The following is a 24,615-nucleotide window of genomic DNA, read 5'->3' as shown; positions in this document are numbered from 1 at the left end:
AGGCCCAGGCTGGGCTCTGGTTCATCTCAGCGGCACCCGCTGCCTCATTAAGCCGCCTCGTAAACAGGGGCAGCCGGCAGGGGCGGAGGAGGGGGCCGCTCTGGTCTGTGTCTGGCTTCAGGATCTTTTTGGGTCCTTTTTCTGATTCTCCCTACCGCTTGCCAAGAAAACGGATCTGGGCTACCTGACCTGATGGGCCATGTGTGTGCGTGCATGTGTGTGCACTTGTACACACTTGGCTGGGTTCAAGTAGAGCAGGCAGCTCCTGTAGTTCCTGCTGAGTCTGTGGCTCAGATGCAGGAGACAATGACCAAGGATGGTGGTGAGGGACACTGATCTAGGTTGGGATGGTGGTGAGGGACGTTCTGTTCTGCTCAGATCCCCTACGCTGAGAAGCCCCCAGCTCCTACAACCCCTTCTGCTTCCCATTGGACTGCAGCTTGCAAGACTTTGAGGAACACAGAGCCACAGGCAGCAGATCAATTTGCCACCTCACTGGTGGGATCACAGCAGGTCCTGTCCTTCTGGGAATATGGCCCGAGAGCTCAATCATCTGCACTAGACCTGGACCAGGTTTTTTTCTTCTCTTTGAAATGTTTCATTTATTTATTGGACAAGCAGAGAGATACAAAGTGAGACAAACATGGAAATGCAGATGGGAGAATGTAATAGCTCCCATTGCCTGGCTCACTCCTCAAATGCCCACCATGGCTGGGGCTGGGCTAGAGCCAAAGTTGGAAATCAGGAACACGTTCTGAACCTCCCATGTGGGTGGCAGGAACCTGGTTTCTGGAGCCATCACTGCTGCCTTCAAGGGTCTGCTTTATCAGGAAGCTAAAGTCAAGTGCCAGGGCAGCCAGGTGCTCGGATGTAGAGTGTGGCGGCTTAGCCACCAGGCTCCACACCTGCCCGCTGGGACCATTCTTGCAGGGTTGCCACTGATCCCTTAATCCGCCCTTAAGAGAAGGGCTCCTTGACTGGCAGGGACTCCCTAGGTGCAGACAGCCATCTCGCCCTGCAGATCCCTATACAGTCAGCCGCAGCAGGTGTCAGACACATCCTCCAGGCCTCAGGAAACCCAGGCTGAGTCCCAGTCCTCACCTCCCCCTTGTCCATACATGCTGAGTCAGCCCTTGCTAGCCCTTCTTGAGCCCTTGCTTTTTTGCAATTCCTGATGTGTGCATTTTCCTCCTGAAAATCTAAGTGATGTTTCTCTCTGCTCTGCCTTCCACATGCCACCCCCTCCCAATTGTACACCTGCCTGTCTCTGAGACGTCAAGGATAGGGGAGGACTGACTCCATTCAGAGCATAGCTCCAGTTGAAAAGAGATGTAAATCCAGCCATCCCTGACATGGGCAAGACAGGGAGTGGGCTAGCATGTACCACAGGCCATGCATGGCCTTGCCACGGGGCCACACACGCTTTGCACCGCTCACGTCACCATGTGGTCAGTTCTTGCCCTTGCATGCCGGCCAGTGTGTGGTCTTGGCATGTTCGTTGTGTGCAGGCATGGAAGAGTTCCTGCTGGAAGCCACTTGTGTGCATACATGTTCGTGTGTGTGTGTATGTGTGTGTGTGTGTGTGTGTGTGGTGGGCAGTGTGCCAGGTCCACTGCAAGGCGTGTGCGCCGCAACGCGCAGGGCTGCTGCCTGTAGCTCGTTAGCGGGGGAGGGGGACTTGTGAAACGAGACCCTGGTTATTAGCAATGCATTAGGCGCGGGCAGCTAGCCAGGCGGGAGGGACTCCGGACTCTGTCAGGGAACATGTGAGCGTGTGAGTGAGTGGCCTTGGTGGGGGCCAGGCCTGCAACCTAGACAGGCACCCAGGAATCGAATTACGCACATTAAAGGGCAGACTGGGCTGGGGCAGGGGGTGCAGACAGAGCTGGAGCTGGGGGGATACTGGCTGACCCCTGGGAACAGTCTCACAGCCCCACCCTTAACCGCAGGCCTCACGGCCAGCTCAGAGTCCCTCCAGCCCCAGGGGCACGGCGCTCTGGATATAGAAGAACCCCAAAGTGGGTTCCAAGCTCCTGGGTGCTCCCCAGAGTCCTCTGCGGTGGCTTGATCATCATCCAGACATGGCCCAAGCCCACGCCTAGCTTCGATCACCACTCAGTTTTCAGCCCTGGCTACTGCTGGACGCACCACTTTAAAATGACCCTTAAGCTGAGCCCTGATGTTAGTCATGGCCCAGACTCACTTCCTTGGCCTGGCTTAAGCTTGCCTCCTGCTCCTGACCCCCCCTGGAGCCTTATTTATCTGTGAGTCCTCAGGACTGTGCTGCCCGCTGGGTATAGTGCAGGCTGATATCAGGAGGGAGATGCTGAGAGCAGAATTCAGGGAAGGCAAATGCTGTCTGCCTTTTCCCATCTCCCAGCGTTGTTCTCTGCCTCCCCGGACAGTCACTAAGACACATGCGTTCTCACTGCCCCAACCCATCTCAGAACACCTCACTCAGTATCACCCATGCTCCCGGGGACCCTGGTCCCTTCTCTCTCCGCAGTGCCTCTCCAACAGCTACCAGGCCCACCAGGAATATAGGTGCCCCTCGTGCCACGTGACTCTGCTGCGGGCCCTCGTGGTCTGGGCAGGGTGGGGCACTCACATGTTGCCACTGGTCCAGGATGAGGGGCCGGTAGCGCAGAAAGAACTTGAGAGGGAAGGACTCGGGGTCAGGCCATGTGGAGGGGGTCTGCCAGGTCACCTCCAGCCGCCGGGGGTTGCTGGGCACCGGACGGGCCACCACTTTCTCCGGAGGGTCAGGCTTCACTGTTTGGGACACAGAGCTTTGTCACCACCCGTCTCCGGGAAAAACCCCACTCAGTCAACCCTGACCACCCATGCTGACCTCTTCAGATTACCCAACCGCTGTTACCATCAAGGTGGCTGCTGTTCCTCTTCTCTGCTGTCAGTTTGGGCAGCCACTATTTTAACAACCACCTCATTACGTCTGCCTGCCCATGACACCTCCAACATCATGAAGGCTGTCACTAAGTCACTGAGGCTTTTGACATCTCAAATGTCACCCTACCATCCCCATCCTCTCTTCACGATGAGCAGCATCCAACAGCTAAGCCCCTGCAATGCCTCCACTGTCAGCGCCATCATCACCTGGACACTCCCCTCCTGTGTCAGCATCACACACACACACACACACACACACAAGCCTGCTTTTTTTCACTCAGTTTTTCCATTTCCAAACTGGGATACAGCCTCCTCTGGAAGAGTCTGGGTTTGAAGCTACTCTATGGGCTAAGGTTAAAATCCCACAGATGTTACAGAGCTGGGTGAGGAGCAGGCTGGGAATGTGGCAGGAACACCTAAGGGTGCAACTGATGTACAAAAGTCTGCCTGGGGATCCAGCTGGGGGTCGGGAGGCTGAGGACGGGACAGGGGCAGGTGGAAGGTCCAGCTAAAGGACTGGAGTCAAGGAAGGTAGGCAGTCTGCCTGCAGTGGGGTAGAGAGCATCAGAGGGTTTGGCTGGGTGGAGCAAGAGCAGGCAGGACTGGCTGGCATGGGACAGGAGCAGGCAGAAGGTCTGCCTTGAATAGGAGCAGGCAGAGGGTCTGGCTGGCATGGGACAGGAGCAGGCAGAAGGTCTGCCTTGAATAGGAGCAGGCAGAGGGTCTGGCTGGCATGGGACAGGAGCAGGCAGAAGGTCTGCCTTGAATAGGAACAGGCAGAGGGTCTGGCTGGCATGGGACAGGAGCAGGCAGAAGGTCTGCCTTGAATAGGAGCAGGCAGAGGGTCTGGCTGGCATGGGACAGGAGCAGGCAGAAGGTCTGCCTTGAATAGGAACAGGCAGAGGGTCTGGCTGGCATGGGACAGGAGCAGGCAGAAGGTCTGCCTTGAATAGGAGCAGGCAGAGGGTCTGGCTGGCATGGGACAGGAGCAGGCAGAAGCTCTGCCTTGAATAGGAACAGGCAGAGGGTCTGGCTGGCATGGGACAGGAGCAGGCAGAAGGTCTGCCTTGAATAGGAGCAGGCAGAGGGTCTGGCTGGCACGGGACAGGAGCAGGCAGAAGGTCTGCCTTGAATAGGAGCAGGCAGAGGGTCTGGCTGGGATGGGGAGTCAGGGTGAGGGAGGTATCTGTCCCAGTCCTGTCTCCTGTTCTGACACCTCATTCATCACAGGCCGTAAGGAAGCCATTAGTGGCGGGGGGAGGGGGTTGGAAGTTGGAGGCTGCAGCTGCGTAAGGGTCTGGCCCAACCTGCCCCCCCTTCCACTGCTGCGTGCTTTAGGAGCCAGAGACATGATAGCCAGAGCTGCTGGAGAGGTCCCTCAGACCTGTAGGTAGAGGACATTCACTTTGATAGTCACAGGTGCACATATACCAGGTCTGGAGGGGCACATATTATATACATGTTAATGTACGTATGTGCTGGGATACATGTGCACACATGTGAACATCCTTGCCAATGCACACATCCCTACTAGAGGACGCAGCAGGGCTCCCCCTACCATACGCACCAATAGTGAACTCATCGAATGTGATCGCTGTGGCATTGTGGCCCAGTGCATTGCTGACACTTATTGAGACCTTGTACTTGATGGTGGAGAACAGGTGCATGTAGCGGATGTGGCAACGGTTCTTGAGGGTCGGGTCCTTCTCGCAGACCATGATTTTGGAGCCATGCCTGGGAAGAGGTGAGACCCAGGTACCATTACCAACAAGGGTCAGGCAGGACAGAGGTGGCGGGAAGGTCAAGCCCAAGGCTAGACTGGGGCGTAGACTCAAGGTATGTGGTGGGTGGGAGGAAGGGTTGGAGGGGGGTTAGAGGTCGGGGCCAGACCTGGGTCACAGATGCAGCTACTCACAACACAGTCACGTTGAAGGTGTTGGGGATGTAGGTGGGGGTGGGCAGATGCCAGCTGCAGTAGAAACCTTTGGGGTAGGTGTTGGAGCGACAGCTGAGCACGGGCTCTCGCGGCGGCACTGGGGGTGAGGAGAGCAGGGTCAGAGTGGTATTGGCGCCGCTGGCCGCCTGCACTAGTGTGGAGACAGGTGGGCCCCCAAGCCCTGGCTCTCCCTCCTCAACCCATCATGGATGCCAAAGGTTGGGAGGGGGGTGCTGTCAGCGAGGGTCTGAGGCTTCCCAGGCCACAGAGAGCCAGATGTTTAATTAAAGGAAAACAAGGGCTGTGTGGGGAGGGAGCCCCCCCACCTGCTTGGTGGAGGCAGGAACTGTGGGGAGCAGGGGGCTGCGGGCCTCAGCTCATCAATCACGGGATGGAGGCAATGTCTGGGGGATCGGCCTCATCTCCTGCCTCATTGTGTCCACCCCCAGCGGAAGGCTGAGCGAAGAGACCCATCTTGAACCAGTCCTCTGGTTGCTGGAGGTGAGCAGGATGCACTTTCTGGAGTAGAGGCACCCTGCCTTTCTTTCCGCAGGGTGGGCCAGGTGGCTACGCAGGACAGCAATACCAGGCAGCCGCTTAAGCACATGTACACACGCACAGGTGCCTGCATGCACGAGCATGTAGGTTACATGCCTGTCAGCAGGCCACCGGGCTGATGGCTGGGGATACAGGGACGCTTCCATGAGGATGTGAGGACTGTAGGTCTGTGTTAGGCTCTCAGTGCCACATGGTGTGCAACTCTGTGTATCCAAGTGCCTGTGGGGAGGAAGCACCTGCTCTCTTGGGATAGCTCTCCGTACTGTTCCAGCCCTCAGCTTCCACCACACACCCTTGAAGAAGCCCTTTACCTGGTCAGCAGCTGCCTTAACTCTGAAATAAGAAGGTCCCAAGAGGGATGGGGGAAGCGGGCTGCCTGAGGTCATACAACCAGGCAGTTAGAGCCAAACCCTGGGAGAGGGTTACCCACTACCATCACCACATGTGCACATAGTACTCTCTGCTGTCTAACCACATTCTTTTTTGCTGCTGTGAGCACTTAGTCCAGCTGTCTCACCCCCCAGGCATTGGGCAAGGCGTGAGGACAGGCGGCTCAGGTTCCTGGAAGGAGGCAGTTTCTGTGATCTGACCCAAGCAAGGAATGTCCGTCCAGGGCTCCAGGGACACTGACACCTCCCTCCTGTGCCTCCCTCCCCCCTTCTGGCCCCCACCCTCAGCCTGACAGGTGGACAGGAAGTGGGAGGGGGCAGCTCAGCAAGCCAGGGACAGCGTAATGGAGTGCATGTCTATGCTTGTACAGTGGCCATGGTGACACACAAGGGACCGCGGGCTGCTGGCCACAGTGTGCACGTGACCGTGAGTGGCTCTGTGTGATTGTGTGTGCTCAGCCTGTGTCTGTGTGGTTAGGGTGAAGCTGTAGAGGAGCCCAGGGCAAAATGCCCAGTACCCAGATCTGCTCTGCAGTAGAAGAGATGAGTTTGTTGGAAGAGTGGGCAATGTTGGGGGCAGTGGCGGCTACATGCCCTATGCCTGCAGGGGACAGCCAGCGTCCAGCTGTGATCACACAGAGGCAAGCCTGCATTCTGCCCACCATCATCGCTGGTCTGCCCTGGGCAGCCTTCCAGGCTCCGTTGTTCATCATGCGTCTCTTCCACGTTCGTCTCGTGTGCCTTTAGTATCCCTTCCCTGATGGCCCATGGGTGTGCAGCTCTGCGTGGAGGTAGGGTGGGGGGTGGCCAAGGACACAGGAAGTGCCTTCTGGGGGCCTGTGGGCCAGGCCAGAGTTGGCAGGCACTCCGGGAGGAAAGGACATTCCAAGGTCGGCTGAGAAGCCTCCACTCCCCCCTCCTGCCGCTACCCCCCCTCCCGCCCCGCCGCCCCAGCTTCAAAGGAGAAGGGTGCTAGGCGGGTGGAGGGGGCACTGAAGTCTGCCAAGTCAGTTCCCTGGTGCCCAGGACACTTGGGAGGGCAGTGTGGGCCATGGCACTGGCTGCCCGGCCCCCTCCCCAGGCTGGCCTTTACATCTACTAGCCAATCTCCTCTGTCCACTGCCCACCCCACCCCCAGACTAGCCTCTGGGCAAGTCTTCCCCCAGCTCAAAGCCGTTCCCCTCTCTGGGCAGGTCACGGGCAGCCAGGAGGCTGGGCGACGGTTTTGTCTATCATCTGGCTACTCCTGCCTGGCCCTGGGCCCTGAGCAGGGAAGGCTTGGGTTTCCTGACAGGGACCAGGTTTCTCAGAGGGAAAAGGAGGAAAGAAAAACAAAGACAAGGAAGAAAAGGAGTGACTTGCTGCAGCTGGAGCCCAGCTGAGGGGCCGGGTGGTTGGAGGTGGGGGTGCTGGGAAAGGCCGAGTGTGAGATTGCGGGACAGTGTGGGGTTGGGAGGCGGGCTGTGAGCCAGGAAGAACAAGAGTTTTGAAGATACCGCGATCATGAGGCTGTGTGTATATGTGACTGAGAGGTCTCCTGTGCAGCTGTGGCCCCCAGGTGGCCATGGAGCTGGACACTGCATGGAACTCAGGGTGAAGCATTCTATCTCCACATCGTCTCTACATGTGAGGTGTGTGGCCTGGGTCCCGAGAGCGTGCGTGCAAACGCACCCTTGTGTGTAGAAGGCCCGCGAAGAACACGTGCATAACACACGGGGCGTGTCACAGGGCTTCAGCCGGAGAGACCATTCCAAACCGTGAGTGTGGAAAGGTGCTCCCGGCACGAGGCCGACCCCGTGCGTGTGAGGTCAGCTTCCGGAGACGTGCGAGCTAATGCTGGTAGGCATGCATACCCTGCCCTTACTCCTGGGGGCGTGTGCTGTGCTCCTAGGTGCCCCTTCATGGGGACAGGCCCTCAGCAGGGTGGCGCCAGGTCCCACGCGGCGCTGTGTGTGCATGTGCGTGAGTGCGTGTGCCCCCGCTGGCCCGGGATTTGTTTGTTTTCTTCCTAATTGGCTTGTTTTTCCATGTCCAGCCCACCAAACCGCATGTTTTTCCTCTCATCTCGCCAGCCCGCCTGGGCCAGAGCCCCCGGCACGCACGAGGCCTGCCCGCCGGTCCAGGGAGGAGGGGGGCAGGCTGCCCACACCCTGAGCCAGGCCAGATCAGGCCAGGACAGGGCGGGGTGACCCTTCCGCGGCAGCCCAGCCCATGCCCCACCCACGCTCCTCCTCCTGCCCTGCACTTGAGGTCCAGAGTTGGTCTCTACCTTACCTTGTGGCATCCTTGGAGTTAAACCAATCCAGGACTCCCCTCTGGCCTCCCACTCATGATTTTTCCCCCAGACATCTTTTATCACTGCTCATGCTTTTTCTCTCTCTCTGGCTCTCATCATTCCTACCTTCCTAGCCAAACAGGGCTGAGGAGTGGAAAGCAGTGCTGAACCACAGGGTCTGGCATCCTGATGAATCAAATTTGAAAAGAAAAATTAAAGCTGGACAAGAAACTGTTAAAATTAAGTCTGTTTTAGCTGAAAATCAGAATGCAAAATGAGTGCAAAAGAGTGTTACTTAAAGGGGACTCTGCAACCCCATTTCCCTACATCATCTTAGGTGAGGGTCCCCAGTGCTCTGCCTGTGAGCGTCCACCTGGGGGCAGGAAGGTGGAGCTGGAGGAAGGCGGCCTGGCCTGGTTAAGGAGACTTTCGGCAGCACACTGTTAGGATCAGGCTTCCCTGGGAATAGAGGCCTAACACTTTGACATGTTTAGGGTAAATAGTAAATAATTTTGTGTTTGAACGACCCACATGTCAGGGATAACGTTGTGCTTCTCTCTGAGAGCTGGCAGGAAGGATAATATGATATTGAGTGTTGCCAAACCCAGCCTCTTGTGACTAATACAAAGTGACGGAGACAATCAAGATGAATATCCCCTGTTCCTTGACCAGGTCCTTAGAAGGAAATAGGGCAATGAGAGATAAGTATCTGATACTAACACTATAACCAGTTCAGGGCCAGCTCTCCTCTGATAGGCAGGGCCTGGGGAGCGGTGAGCACCGGAGATGAAAGAACTGGGCCCTGATTAGCTGCGGCCATGTCCGGAGGCTACAAACTAGACGGTTCTTTAAAACCCAGTTCCTCTTCTGTGACCTCTCAAAGAACCATCGTGTCTGAGGAAGGTATTGGGGGCGGCTGGGTTCACCAAGGCAAAGCCATCTCTGCCAGCTTTTCCCATCCTGAGGCAGGGGTATGTGTGACTGCTGATAGGATGGCCTCGTCCTTTCTTGGCAACACACCGGGAATGGACTTTTTCCCAGGGCTAGGCTGAGGAGCTGCCGTTCAGACCAACTCTGGTGCGATCAGGGAGGATTGTCAAGCTGGTCCTGCATTTCTCAAGATGGCCAAAAGGGGTCACTCCACCCTTGCAGCTAAAATGTCACGTTTTGAAAGCCATCGCTCCAGTTTTGAATACAATGGGAGGAAAGGTCCCAACCCACCCAAAATACATTGTCATAACCTCCGTCAGCCCCACTGACCATTCTTAAGCAACCGTGTGAATCAACCATTTGGAAAGAGGCCTAAGATGCTTGAATCTGGCTCAGGAGAGAAGAAAACTCAACTGTATTCATTGTGTTGGTGGGTGCTTCTGACAAAGACCTCATCATCCTGACTTCTCCAGACCTCACCTGCTCTTCCCTGTTCCTTCCTGCTCAATCCACTTTCTCCTTTTTTTGTAGCTCCTGGCTCTCCTTCCACCCCTTGCACGTCCTGGGTCCACTTTTCTCTCCCGTGCCCATGTCCCCACTTTTCATAGCCTTCATGCTGACATCCCCCCCACACACACCTGCTGAGATTCCCATCCCGTGCACAGGCCTCCCTGCTGCTCGGCCCTTGGGGTCCGCTGGCTGCCAGGCTTCAGCCCCCAGTTGTCCCCTGAGGACCCCAATCCCGCCTGTCTGTAGCAGCAGATGTCCATGGAGCTGCAGCTCCCTCACCCACACCTCTCTCTCTCTCTGCTCACTGCCAACTTCTGCAGTTATTTGCCTAAGAGCTTTCTTTGGCCACCAAGCCTGCTGCGCTTGCTGAGGCATCAGGCCAAAACTGCTGGGGAATTAAAGTTCCTCCACCCCCATCCCAGGAGAATCCCTCAGCCAATGAGGGGCAATGGTTTGTGTATAAACATCCAGATCCCTCATGCTTAGGCTGGGGAACTGTGAGGTGTGTGTTCTGCATGTGCACCCAGAGTTCCTTGGGTGGTGACCCCAGCTGCCCAGAGGTACTGTCTGGATAGCTTACTCTTCTACCTTTCCTGTGTCACTTTCCTATTCCCTGTGGTGCCTCCACTGCTGGTCAGAGACCACTTGCATGTCAGTTTTCATCTTGGGATTGGACTCAAAGGAAGATATTACCCAAACACATTTTCCTTTTCCTTCCCCTTTCTCCTGGGGCTGCAGCCAGGGAAACCTCCAGCTATCTTGATCTCTACCACTCCACTTCCTGAACCCCCACTCCCTAATCCACCATCAGTACTGCAGGTCCAACCTTATCCCCCTCTGCACACTGGGAAACCAATCTTCCTCCCAACCCTGACCCCACTTCCCTCAACTCCTCCTTCCATCCTTGACACCAGTTCCAACCTCTGAAGTCAAGAGCCACACTCAGCTTTAGTGGAGTTGCTCCAGTGCAAATTCTGAGTTCTCCAAGTCCCCTTGTGTCTCCTATTCCAGGCCCTTCTTCCTCCCCACCCCCTCATGCCCATTTCCCTACCTGCATAACCATATCTGCTATCCCCTCATTTCCCTCTGGCCAGCCCCTGGGGAAGGAAGACACAGTGAGTCCACTCCAGAGCCCTGGTCCTAGGATTCCTCCCCACCCCTGCCCCAAGTGGTTCATGACTTGCCAACCTCCTCTGCCCATTTTGTCACAGGAGATGAGATTTCAGGATCCCAAATGCATCAGCCAAATGTCCAAGAGTCTGGACTCAAGCGAGCAAGATTGCTCTTGGGGATATCAGAAGAACAAGCCCACAATAGAATGAGAGGGCAAAGTGTCAGGCTGTCCTCCTCACTCCCTGTCCCCCAACAGGAAGACGACATGATGTGAGCCGGGGTTCTGGGCATTAGGGAGGAGTGAGGTGGCAAGAGGAGTGAGGACAACACTTACAGCCTATGTGCAGCAGGACTTGGTGGCGGAGATGCCAGGAGTCACGGTGGAAGCAGGCATACAGGCCACTGTGGCCCAGTTCCAGGCCACGGAGCACGAGCTGGGAGCCGTTGAGCAGGTCAGGAGCCAGGTCTGTGCCATTCACTCGCCAAGTCACAGCTGCATCCCAGTTGGCTGTCCCGCACGGCAGAGTCACGTCTGAGCCCAGGCGCTCATACTGCACATGGGGTGCCTCTGGAGGGGAGGGGGGCAGAGAGCACACAGGGAAAAAAGTAACAGGTTATTGCTCTGTCCAGCACCCCAAAGTGAGTGGATGAGTGGATGATAGCCTGTGAGGGCGCACGGGTGAGGAGTGCAGGTGAGAGGTTTGGTGTGAGGCTGTGTGAGATGGAGAGTGTGTGTGTGCAAAACCTCTCTGTGGCTTTGCAAGTGCGTGGGTACATCTCTATGTCTGTATACACATGTGTATATCGATATCAGTGGGCAACTGTACGGGAGGTTGGCGAGGGGCAGGGAGAGGCAGTTTGTGTAATGCTCGGAAGACTCAGTTTTTTCTGAAAACCCAGCTCACTTCCAGTCCCTTGGTCCTTTAAAAAGTCTGCCTGACCCCCATGACCCTAACCTCTTGCTACCAACAGTCCCAGCCCCAGTCCCTGACATCTGTTACCCAGGCAAGTGGGTGCAAAGGGCCTCCTCCTCTCTCCCCTACAACCTCTTCTGCTGCTGTGTCTCTATCTCCCCCTCTCTCTCTTCCTGACCCTCCTCCTCGCCCCAAATCTACCCATTCACCCCCCTCTCCCGCGCCCAGAGTCCCACCTCAAAGCTATCCAGGTTTGAACAGCAGCAGGGGGGAGGGGGAACAGGCAGGTCAGGACACCTAGGGAGCTCCTGGCAGCTGTCAACTCTGTGACAGGAACTGCTTAGGGCCTGGGGGGCTTGGCGCTGGGACTGAGTGAGCACTTCTAACCATTCCTCTCCTGCCCCCAGGAGGGGCCTGTCAGAGCCAAAAGCAAAGGCCAGCCTTGGCCTCAGCAACCCAGGCGTGATGGACGGAGCCCAGGAGACTGGGGATGGAAGGGCGGAAGGAGCACCTGTCGGGAGGCAGCGCTAGGTGGGGGGAGGCGGCGCCGTGAGAGAACGGCAGCGGCGGGGCCTCGGAGCAGCAGGCTGACAAAGCCAGGGAGATCGGAATCTCAGGACAGCCCCCCTTCCCCGCTTGGTCCTGCCCCCTGAGCCTGGGGACAGATGCTTCCCCTGTCCCAGCCAGATCAGTGGAGCGAGCGCGGGCTGGCGGGAGGGGACGAGCGGCGGGGGAGGGGCAGTCGTGGTGGTTGGGGAGAGGGGGAGCGGTGGCTGCAGGATTCCTCGTTAACACTTGCTCACGTCCCCTCCATAGAGCCACCCCGCTGAGGTGGGGGATTTTCAGAAGCAATTCCTGTTAACGAGCCAATTAAGTTGGGCCAGTGGCCTCTTAATTAGACTTGTTAACACCACTAGGCTTGTGGGGAGGGGGTGGGAAGGTAGGGACCCGCCCCAACACAGGACACTGATTTCCCCAGGTGCAGCCCCTCCGCGGCGCTGCAACATGTGTCCGTCCTGTGCCAGGGTCGCTCTCGGAGCCTCCGCTTGTCCTGCCCCTCTCTGCGCCTCTCAGTCCTGTTGGCGGAGAGGAGGCAGGAAACCCGGCCAGCCCTGACCACTCGGCTGTGGGGCCTGGGACCAGCCGAACAGAGGATGAACGGGCGGAAGGGCGGTGGCTGGGGGCCTTGGAGGCCACAGCTGTGAGGCTGGACCAGAGACTGAATGGAGGCCTCCCCCTGACCAAGAGGCCCCAGTGTCCAAGGCTCAGGCCATTGAGCCCCCCCACTCTCACTGCTGTCCCAGTCCACCAGCTCCAGCCATGGAGCCCCCCTCCAACCTCCTTCCAAAAACCTGGAGCTTCCAGGAACCATGCCAAGCCCCCCTTTCTCTCCCTGCACACCCCCGCCCCCACCCCAGCAGAGAATGCATCCAGCTGCCTGAGGAAGAGGCTGAAAACTGACCGTTGGGGAGGGGGCGTGGCCATCGTGGTCCCGGAGGCAACGCATCAGTGCTGACCAATAGCAGCTCAGCAGGAACATGGGCCCAGCATGGCCCTCAGTACTGGGGACAGGTACAGCCACAAGATGAGGCAAGGGTCAGCCAGCCACACCACAAACACGGTGGCCATGGGCTCACACTTCCCCCACTTCACCTTGTCTGCCTCACAGAGGAAACGGAAACACAACCTGACGACAGTGACAAACCAAGGATTTGAGGGCAGGCCAGGAAGACAGAAATGACCACGCAATGACAGAGGACTACGAGAGGCCACATGCAAAGGCAGAAGGGGGGGACAGTACAGTACGACAATCACACAGCACCACAACAGCAACGCAACATACAGACACAGAGCCATGCATGCAACTGTGCCAAAGATGGCGATGATTTAATCCTTTGTCTCGGACAGCTCTCCTCCCGCCCCGTGGGTGCCCCTACTGATGTGCTGTCCATTTCAAAAATTAAATCAAGCAGCAGGGGGAGGATGGGGTTCTTGGCCCTGACGCGGTGACAAATGCTCCAAAGGAATCAGCTGTGAAAAGGTTGTTAGAAGCCAGGATGAGAGACAGAGACAGGATGAGGTCATGGACATGGAGAACACAGAGGGACAGAGCTGACAGCTCCCTCACACCTGCACACAGACTCACATGGGGACCACATGCCGGAAGCCAACCCCCCCTCCATCCTAAGCAACTTCACATTGTCACACACACACACACACACACACACACACACACACACAAGAGGATGGGGATGAAGATGCACACACAAGTTAGTAATCCACAAGGTTATGGTCACACATGAGTTCCCAGCTACCCAGGGACACTGCCCCATTTCAGGAACGGTAATATCTGATGCAAGAACATAGGCATGGGGCCAACACTGTGGTGCGGCAAGTTAAGCCAGTACTTGTAACACCAGCATTCCATATTGCAGCACAGGTTCAAGTCCTGGCTGTTCCACTTCCAAACCAGTTCCCTACGAATGCACCTGGGAAAGCAGCAGGAGATAGCTGAAATGCTTGGGACCCTGCCACCTATGTGGGAGACCTGCAAGAAGCTCCAGGCTCCTCACTTCAGACTGGCGCAGCTCCAGTTACGGCAGCCATCTGGTGAGTGAACCAGCCAATGCAGGGTCTCTCTTTATCTATGTACTCTGCATTTCAAATACATAGGTCTTTATTTAAAAAAAATCACAGGCAGACACAGGAGCATTGTCATCCAGAGGCATGGTGACACGTGGGGACAGGTCTCTCACACAGAAACAGTTTTAACAGGGACACAAATGCACAGATGGGACAGAGATACTAACACAAATGAGGGAGAGCCTGAAGCACAAGAGTCCAGCTCCACAGAGAAAGACAACCAAACAGCCCATGCTCACCAGCATGGGACACAGTTCCAGACTCTCGGATATGTAGCCATGTGTCTGCCCAGGACCTTGGTCACATGTGACCCTATCTGTAGGGACAAGACAGATACCTCTGCACACATTGGCAGAGCCCACCCTGGCAGTCCTGGGGCCAGTCAGGCTCTCTCTGGGGCTACTGGTCTCATGCAGAGCAGGCTGAGAAGCACAGCCCTACTGCCCTCTTTGAACCCACAGCTCTTGAGGGTGGCAGAGCCATCAGGGTCTGCTCTGTGCCTGGGCTCCAGAGATGCCCCCACCCTTGCTGCCTCTGCCCAGCCCCACGTGCAGGCTTTGTCCAAGTGGGTCAGTTCAGGTAGACTCATTTGAGGCAAGCTTCAAGTTCAGAGTTTCCACTGATGTGGCTATCTGAGTTGTGCTGATGACCAAGCTGAGGGGGCACCTGTTTCCTCAGCAGGGGCACTGCTGCTTGTCCTGTGGGTCCTGGGAAGGACTTGCTGGCCCCTGAGTGCTAAATGACATGTCCCCTTCCTTAGGGCACCATCCCTGCCTCCAACTCGTCCCTCTGCCTGTCTCCTAACCTGTTCTCTGTGCACTATCTCTGTTCCTCTCTCCCCCCAGGAGAAGGTTGAAAGTAGAAGGTGACCAGCAATCCTACCTGTTGTGCCTCCAGCCACTTTCCTATCAACCCCCCAGAAGAAGATCCCCTTTCACCCAGATATCGGACATGAGTCCCTCTCCAACTCATGTCCCAGCAGCCCAGTGAGAAGGGAGACAGATCATCCAAACTGGAGACCTGACAATCAGCATGTAACCACCCAGGAATGTGATTCTGGAGGACACGGTCTGGGACACCAGGGGGTTACCCTGCAAATTGGCAGCACAAGACCCCACATCCCTCTGGGTGTTCCTGTGTGACCGTGTCAACGTGCAGCTGTGTGTCGCGGATTCGTCGCAGGCTCTGGGAAGGGGGTTGGCGGGCATCTGCCCCAGCACTCACCCTGTGGACTATGTCTTTGGGTGTAGACAACAGCAGCGGCAGCAGCAAGCACAGCACAGCAGGCCCACGGGACAGGAGCAGCCATCTGTTGGAAGAAATGGGAGAAACAGGTGGGGGAGGAGTGGCATGGGCCTAGGCAGAGATCTCCTGGAGAGGACACTCCCCACCATACCCCATTCTCAGGCAAGACTGGGAAATCCCATCCCTAAGGTCATTGCACCTTAACCCCAAATGCCCTTCTTAATGGGGCTCAGGATCCTCCTTGAAGCAACAGAAAGTAACGTTATTGGCATTGTAGGCAAAAGGTTGCTATGACGGTAGAAGGCAACCTACGGTGGTTTTCTGTTCGATAACACTGCTGGCTGCAGTGCAGTCAGGCACAGATGAGTTATAGAACGTTGGCAATGCCAGGGTCATTTTTCTAAAACAACAACTTTCCTGGTGAGGTTGGCTAATTAGCTATAAACATCACAAACTGAAAGGGTAATTGGAGGTCTGTACTTCCCCAAATTACCTTGAATAAAGGCCCCCTGCCATGCTCCTGAGGGCAGAGCCTGAAACCTGGACCCCAGGAGCCCCTTGGATGGTCATCTGTCCCCCACCAACCATGCCATGAGCTTGGCCACAGACTCTGGGGAACTGAGAGTAGCAGGGCTCCAAGGTTAGAGCTGACTTTTGCTGCACTGTGCACTACTGACCAAGGAAACATTGAGATTTTCACATATGTCCTTGTTGGGATCCCAGCCCAATGCCTACAAGGGCTTTGGATCCCAAGGCCGGCAGGTGTGCACCAGAGTCCCCACGTGAGCACACACATTCAGGATACGTCCCCAGAAACCAGGGTACACCTGGGGGCACCTGCCCAGTGTCCAGCTTCCTAGGGTGGGTCTGACTGCTCTAACCCTCTACCCCAGCACACACGCACACCTGTAGGCAGGCGAGCAACTGTGACCTGGACAACAGACACCCAATGTAATGATCTCTCTATCCGAAGGGGGAGAGAAACTGTCCCACTGAAGAAGAGATTCACAGAGAGACAAGGAGGACACCACCATACACCCACCCAGGACCACCATCATAAACACACAGCCCCAAACAACAAGAAAGAACTCCAAAGAAACAGTTTCCCTAGGGAGTGCTACAGGAACCATGGAACAAAGCCAAGGGAACAGGCAGACAGAAGCAGATAACCAGCCAGGGAAATGGTTAAGAGCACAGCTGACACAACCAGGGGACCTGCCAGAAACCCCACAGAAGGCTCAGCCAGAGGCAGGCAGATTTTCTGCTGGAGGAGGAACAGGCAGCGCAAGCAGCGGACCCACTGGCGACAGAGCCTGAGAGCCGGAGACACTGTCAGGAGAGCGCCTGAGACACTGTCTGACACACAAGCAAAGGAGCTGCAGAGAAATGGATTGACACAAACAGGCACCCACCCAGACAAACAGCCAGAGCCACAGCCAGATGCGCAGTCAGGAAGTATCCACAGCACAGAGCATGCTGCCAGAGGCACCGTCAGACGCAGTCACACACCCTGCCAGACACACAGCCAGAGACACCGGCCGAGAAGCGCTGCCAGATACACCCGGAGAAAGTGCCAGAAAGAGTGCAGAAGCAGCAGCAAGCAGCAGCAACGGTGGGGGAACCTGGAGGTGGGTGTCAGCCTGTAGCAGCTGGGGGTGGCTGGGGGTGGGGGTGGGACTCCTCTGTGGGAGAGAGCTCTTGCCTACCCTTTGCTACACTTGACCTCTCCAGGAAAGTCCCCTCACCCACATCTTCTTTCCTCCCTCCCTGTCACAGCCATAAGTGCTCTGGGTGCCCCTCCCTGGCACAGCTCTCCTCTTTCTGTCCCGTGTGACCTCTACCACCCTTCTCAAGCTGGAGCTACTACTTGGCCTGGCTCATACAGATGAAGCATGGCTATTTACTCATCTTCAGCTAACACCCCCCTTCTTCAGGTCTAAGCAGCTAAAACAACGTCCTTAGTCCTAAGTCATCCAACAAGCCAGGAAGTGAACACAAAAGTGCACGAATTCAGAGCTGCTGCTCAGTTCAGGAAAAGTGAGACAAGAGGCCACGGCAGGCCAACCTGCTCCCCACCCCAGCCCTGTTGGTGGCCCTTAGATCCTCCCTTACCATCTGCGCCTTCTGTCAATGCCTTTCTCCTCAGTCAGGAAGAGTCTCCATGCCAGGTCCACTGCCCACTACATGGGAGCAGGAACAGAAACCAGGCACAAGCAGACAGAGTCGATGGAGGTTAGATCACAAACAGGAATGTCACGCGGATAACAGGATGACCCCCTGCTCCCAGCTCCTTTCTGGTCTCAGTCAGGTGAGGGTGGAGAAGATGGCCAGTCACCCTTCACAGGGTGACTCAAGTGCACACAGACGTGCACACACACACACACACACACACACAAACACACACACATGCATACACACACACGCATGCATGCATGCGTGTGTGCTCTCAGGCCGCCGTGGGGGGAAGGGATGCTTCTTCATCAAAGTCGTCTCCATCAGCCCGATGAGTTACTGTAAGGGCCGGGCCCTGGGCCAACGGGGCTGCAGCCATGGGAGACGGGTGCTGCTGAGCACCAGCAAGTGCTGCAGAGAGTGGGGGTGGGGTGGCAAGACAGACACTACAGGGTCAGGGGCACCCAGAAAACGGAAAGACAAGGGGAGGGGGGACACCTAGGGGGACAAGGAGAGTCAGAGGAGAAAGATGAGGCTTATAGAAGACACTCAAGGGCAGGAGAAGGGACAGCCCCAGAGAGAATGACAGACCATGGCAGCAGCTCCATAAAAGCAGAGCACCACAGGGTGGACAGGAGAGAGGATGGTGGCCGATGTAGCAGCACTGACCCAGGCAGAGACCACAGCAGGGCCTTCCTGGGGCAGAAGTACTCTCCCAGCCATCCAGCAGCCTGGCTCCAAGGGGACAAGGGCGCACTAGAACCCCACCCCTACCTGAGCACTCTGCAGAGTCAGAAATCCCCAGAACAGCTCTACTGCCCCCGCCCCCGCTTCCTCCAAGTTCCAGCTGGACCCACTTCCCTCACTCTGCAGGCCCTAGTTTACCTCACACCTCCCATCCCAGGGCAAAGAGCATCTTTCCCAGGAATTTTCCAAGTCCACACCCCATGGCTGTGGGTTAGATTTGGAGGATAATTGCCAAAGCCGCCCAGATGAGGGCTATGCAAATGGGCCCCGGGCTCCCTGCTGGAAGAGGTCAGTCGCAGAGCGAGATGGGAATAGAGGGGGGCCTCACAAGCAAGAAAGGGGCCCAGACAGCCCTTTGGCACCAGGGCCTGGCACCTCTCCTGACATGAAACACTGGTATCAACTGTTACACACACGTATGTCTTGGCCACACAAACCTAGGGCCCCAACATCTTGCCCCAAAGTGACACAGACACCACCACACAATGAGAAGAACCCCCAGTAAAAATGACACAGTGACACCATTAAGAGTGACACGGAGGGATCTTGACAGTCACCACAAAGAATGATACAGTGGCTGGCAGTCAAATACAATGATGTCTACCATCAGGGCAGTGACACCTGTTGACCTGTGACCAACACCTCAAAGATGCAATGAAACCAATGGTTACAAAGAGTAACACTGACGGTGACATCAGCACAGTGACAAAGGGATGCTGAGACTTAGTAACAGTCACATGGAAATAACACCTCTGTAGAGTCATACACCCAGAGAGGCCAGCCCTCTTCATCAGTAACAGTGACAGACACAATGACAGGCTCCATTCACAGCCCACTGCAGAACCCAGGGCCCAAGACCTCTCTCTGCCATAGCCACGTCCCATTGTCCTGCTTCCTCATCCCCCATCCCTGTTAGGGAAGAACCTGGGAGGAAATGTGATTGCTGGACAGCCTCTACTGATTTCCTGCAGAATCAGCAGCAGTAGCTTATGCTGTGCAGGGATGACCAGCCAGATGAGGGGTGGGGGCTATGAGCACCCCAGCTGGGTCTCAGCTGTAACTGTGTGAGCACTGACCTGCAACACTACGTTCTGAGGTTGCCAAAGTGAGCAGACAGTGGGGAAGTCTCAATCTGGCCTGGACAACCAATGAGTGGGAGGTCTGGTATAGTGACCTCAAGCAAGGCTACTCCATCTCCAAGGTTGGGAACTAAGGCCCCATCATTGGGACTGGGGGTGGGGCTGGATACTAGAGGGCATCTGGCTCAATGTAGGGTCCACAACTCCCCATTGCTAACAGGCTCTCCTGGCAATTCCAGACTGCAGAATCTGACAATGAAGGGTGGGGAGGAAAGATGCCCTGTATCTTGGGGCTTCCTGCCCTTCTCCTCCTCCCCCAATAGCACCCAGAAAGGGCCCATCCCTGGGAGTGAAGCAAGCGCCTAGGACTGAGCAGTAGGAACAGAGAGGCCTTCGACCTGCAGAGGTGCCAAGTTGGAGTCAAGAAGAGTCACACACACTTGGAGGTTGAGAAAGCCAATGACATACAACAGGGTAGACATGGGCACAAGGAAAGGACAGTACTGACTGAGATCAGCCTGCTGTAGGCAGTCAGGGCTGACTGGAAGCTCCAGGCAGCGGGGAGGATCTGAGGCTGAGGAGGTCCTCAGATCCCTGCAGGCCTAGACAGCCCGGACAGCGAGGGGGATGGGACAGAGGCCTGAGTCCAAAGGCTGGGGATCGGGGAATCCAGCTGAAGGGGGGGGTGCTGGCCCCTGGCAGCTGGGCCAGCAGACCACCCCCAAGTAGGCCAGGTCAGGGGCTGAGACTAGCCACAAGGGGCAGACTCCCACTCCCTGTGATGTCTCCCTGCCTCATTTCTCAGTCTCTTGTCCTTCCTGTCTCATCCCACCCCCAAGGCCAGACCTTCTTGTTCTCTAAGCTCTTGGCTTCCCAGCCAGCCCCTCAAGTGGCACAGTACTCAGACGCTGTATCTGGGTATAAGATTCAAGACTTTTCTCCTCCTGGGTCTCTAATTGTCACCCTCCACAGAGGCAAGTCTCAATGCCCAGGGAAGAAGGATCTCACCCCAGCATAGGCCCTCCCCGCAACCAAGAAGGGGATGGCACAAGCTGAGCTCCAGTGGGAGAGAGGCTGGGAGGAGCCAATGGGAATGGTCCTCCAGCTAGAGCTGCTGGCTGAGGCTATGGAAAAGGAGGCGGCCCAATGTGTGTGAGGTGGAAGAGGGGTATCCACACCTGCTGTTGTGACCTCCGCAGCCTGCATGTGCTGCAGGGGCCTGGTGGGGGGTGGGAGGTAGATGAGAGTCTGATGGAATTTGGCAGCAGCCTGGACTCGGAGTGTTCAAAACCCCCACCCCCAGCCTCTTGTACTACAGGGACCCTAAGATCAGCATATGCGTGCCCTGCTGCACGTGTGTGCCGGCATGTTGCTGGAGGGGAGCCTCAGGCCCTCCTATGATGGGCCTGGCCTGGCAGCCTGCAGAGGTATCCTGCGAAGCTGGGAATCCATCCCACCAGCCCGCCTGCTCCACAGGCCAGGCCTGCTCCACAGAGACCTTCACCAAGGGCCTGGCCTTGTGGATGCACATTAAGTGTGCTGTGCTCAGGCAGCCCTCTAGATGCAGAGGACCTAAGGTTCCTCCTACCTAACTCTTCTGCTCCTGCCCCCTGAATAGAGAGCAGGAAAGGGCATATGTAAGTTTACATTCTCCCTTTGAATGCTTGGGCTCTGGACAGCCTCAGAATCTGAGGCACGAATGCCAAATCTCTCACCTTCCCCCCACTCAGCCAACACCAGTCCAGAAGCTCCTCCAGGTTCCAGAAGAATCAGGACTCCCTAGAGAGCAAGAAAGGCCCCCATCCACCAGTCAGATTAAGTCTTTGGGCAAACAGGTGCTTCCCCTCTTTGGAAGGACCAAATGCTGCAACAGGAGGAGGTTAGACTGCCAGAAGAACTTCAGGAAAGCTGGGGGTGAGCAGAGCAACAGTGCTAAATGACTTCCCTCTCCTGGGGCAGCAGTGGGGGTGGGAGCCATGGAAAGGCCAACAGCAGATGCAGGGAGAGGCAGAAGCTTGCAAGGCAGAGCCCACAACAGGACCAGAAGGATGGGCCTAATAGCTCATCAGATTTGGCAGCTGGGACAAAGGTCTGTGTCCCTAGGCATCTCTCACCACCCCAGCCCTGGCCCCATCACCACTCTGGTGCAGACACACAGAGACCCATACATGCAAGCTCTCTCTCACTCTCTCTCACTCTCTCTTGCTCTCTCTCTCTTATTCTCTCTCTCTCACATACACACACGTGAACGTGCACCAGTACACTTTGTGGGGGGCGGGTAGCCATGCATGTGAGGCATTGGTTTGTGAAAAAAAGAAAAGAAAAAGAAAAGAACAGAACTAAAGATGGTCTTTCTAACAGAGCTGAGTATGGGGAGCAGAAGCTTGCATGGTTTCATGAACAGTGCTCTTTTCGCTCTGCCCCCTAACACGTGTGCACACTGCACACACTACTTCTAAGGAACTGTCTGGTCTGCTGGGCCAGAGCAAGCCATCTTTCCTCCGGCTTCCTCCCCTCCTCACAGGGGGAAGCCAGAGCAATCTGTTCCTGATGGGAAAACACAGGCATGAGTGCGTGCTCACACACACACACACACAGGACCCAGTGCTCTGAGGATACACACACTTGAGCTTTCACTAGTACCCAGCAAATCTCGTCCCTAAGCCCCCTGTCCCGACATACACCACCCAGACAGCTTCAACAGCCTTGCATGTAGATATCCACTACTACAGGCTCCTGTACATTGGGGTGCATACGCGCGCACACACACACACACACACACACACATTACAGTTTCAGTGACACACACACAGAGAATAGTCACGGCCTCACATATGGATACCATTTCACACTCTGACTAGTCCGCCTTCCACAGACGCCGCTGTACCCCTCCAGAAACAGAGTCTCCCAGTCACCCTTGGCTTGTCACACCCCACACCCCCATACCCAGCAATGGGAAAGACCCCAGATCCATCCTCAGACCTCAGGTGGCCTAGCTGGGCTTAGGGGGAGGGAGAGAAAGTCCAAGGTGGCCTTAGACAGGAAGGAAAAGAGGAACTTTGCCAGTGCCTAGAAAGTAAAAAACCAGAGGCTAATTCCCCAGGCGGCTCCTTCTTCCCCTAACACTGCTTTCAACAGCATTAAGGTATGAAGGCAAATCCAGGCCAGGCAGCAGGGGTGAGGAAGCCCCTGGGTGAGAGATGACGGCTCTAGTAGCAGCAGGAGCCAGTGAGCCTTGAAAACAGCCCACTTCCCAGGACCCTTCTCCAGTATGAGGAGGACAGGCAACAGTTCCCCACAAACAGCCCTGTGCTGTGTGACCCCAGGCCTCTCAGAAGCCTCTCTGTGTCCACCACCATCCATAGGATGTCCAGATGTCAACACTGGCTCTGAACAGGCAGGGGAGAAGAAAGAGGTGGAGTTTTGACTTCAATATCCCCTCCAGCCCCTGCCAAAGCCTTGTCATCACTGTCAGTCCCAAAGAGAGGTAGCGATAGATGCCCAACAACAGGCCGACGGACAGGAGAACAGCAGGTGGAGAGGGGGCTCCCCTAAACTGAGCACAGAGGCCAAGGGTCCCAAAGTGTCCTGGAGCCCTTGAGCCTGCCCTGCTCCTTCCAGACTCCCAGGCTGAGTGGGCCTTTCCAGGCAGACTGGAATCCAAGCTGGGCTGGCATGGGAACAACACTTGCCATTCCAGGTAGAGCCCTCCCACCCCACCACCCCGCATTCTAAGAGAAGCCCTGATGTGTGTGGCTGGGTGGAAGCCAAGCATGTGAACAATACCAGGCAGCCGGACCTAAGGATGTCAGGCAGGGACAGCCCCACCATACCAGGGGACAGTGACTTACAGAAAGCAGGCATGCAGGGAGACAAAACAGAGTAGTAGGAAGTTAAAAGAAGCCAGGTGACAGGACCCCAGTGGAGGTAGGCTGTGGAGCCCACTGGACCTGGGCGGGCAGTGGGGACTCAAGTCAGCTAGAAGGTGTGGACTAATGAGGCCAGCAAGAGGCCCACTGGATGTGAGAAAGGAAAGATAGCAGAGCTCATCTCCCTTCAGCCCCCTGTCTAGATGTCCCCCCTACACCCACCCAGGGAGGGGCCTCCCATTCCCCACAGACCCCTCCCATGTCAGAGGCCTGGTTCGACTGCTGCCAAGGGGCCCAGGGACCTCAGGAAGTCCCAGTCCCTCCCACCGGCTGCAGAGGCAGAGGGGCTGGAGAGAGAGAGAGAGAGAGAGAGAGAGAGAGAGAGAGAGAGAGAGAGAGAGAGAGAGAGCGAGCAAGCGAGCGCGCTTGGCAGAGGGAGCAAGCCGAGCAGCCGCGGGGGGCGGGGGCCGAGAAAGGAGCGGGAAGCGCCGAGGCGGGTGAGCGGGCGCGTCTGTGGGCGGCGGCAGCGGGGGGTGACAAGTCTTCTGGCCCTACGACCACACGGCCACTGACCTGGGTCCCCGCGCAGGCGCCCCGTCGATGCCTCCGGCGCTCCGTGGATCCGCCTGGCCGTCCGCAGGCATCGGATGCCCGGGGGCTCGGGGGCGGGGGGCTGGGGCCGGAGCAGCCCCTACCCCCACCCCCACCGAGAGAGTCCCGGGTGGGCAGGCAAGGGGCCGGGCCCGACCGTGAGCGACGCGGGCCAAGAGCCGCGGGCGAGGTGGCGAGTGGGCCGGGAGGAGGGGAGGAAGGAGCGCGCCGCAAGCGAGCGAACGAGCGAGCAGAGCGAGCGGAGCTAGTGAGCCGAGGGAGCGAGTGAGGGACGGCATGCAGTGAGGTCATCCTTTGAATCTAATTGTCTGAGTCAGGAGGAGATGTGGCACTTGATGTTGGGGGAGGGGCGGGGGAAGGGACCCTCCGGCGCCCAGGTTCGAGCCCATTCTCACACCCACAGGTGGCCAGGGCTTCCCTCCCCCGCCCAAGGTGAAGTTGCCCAGAGTCAACCCCTCAAACTCCACCTCCCCACCCACCCCCGCCCCCCCGCAGACAACTGCCAGTCTCAGGGGCTGACCTCGGCTGCCTGGGAGTATCAGGCAGCGGTGCCAAGTGCGATCCTGTCTCTGCACTCTGGGGCAATGGGGACTCTCCACTTCCCCCTAGTCCTGGTTGCCTTCCTGAAGTTTTGGGATACCCAGGCCTCCAACCCCCCTCTGAGAATAAAGGGAGAGCTTCAAGTGGCCTTGCAGGTCCCTCCGAGCACCCCTTTT

General features: G+C 56.8%; 1 protein-coding gene across 1 annotated transcript in view; it reads right to left on the bottom strand.

Moving 5' to 3' along the window:
• CNTFR (ciliary neurotrophic factor receptor) overlaps positions 1–24,615 on the bottom strand; it is a 37,933-nt gene that overhangs the window by 3,164 nt on the left and 10,154 nt on the right. The window contains exons 3-7 of the mRNA XM_058672624.1: positions 15,400–15,484; positions 10,953–11,186; positions 4,823–4,940; positions 4,475–4,641; positions 2,609–2,772 (exon numbers count right to left, since the gene is read on the bottom strand). Coding sequence (XP_058528607.1) covers positions 2,609–2,772; positions 4,475–4,641; positions 4,823–4,940; positions 10,953–11,186; positions 15,400–15,484 — 768 coding nt within the window. The remainder of the gene's footprint in view (positions 1–2,608; positions 2,773–4,474; positions 4,642–4,822; positions 4,941–10,952; positions 11,187–15,399; positions 15,485–24,615) is intronic.

Source organism: Ochotona princeps, chromosome 14 (assembly GCF_030435755.1).
Source record: "Ochotona princeps isolate mOchPri1 chromosome 14, mOchPri1.hap1, whole genome shotgun sequence".
Taxonomy (NCBI): Eukaryota; Metazoa; Chordata; class Mammalia; order Lagomorpha; family Ochotonidae; genus Ochotona; species Ochotona princeps.
This window is presented reverse-complemented; position numbering and strand designations above follow the sequence as displayed.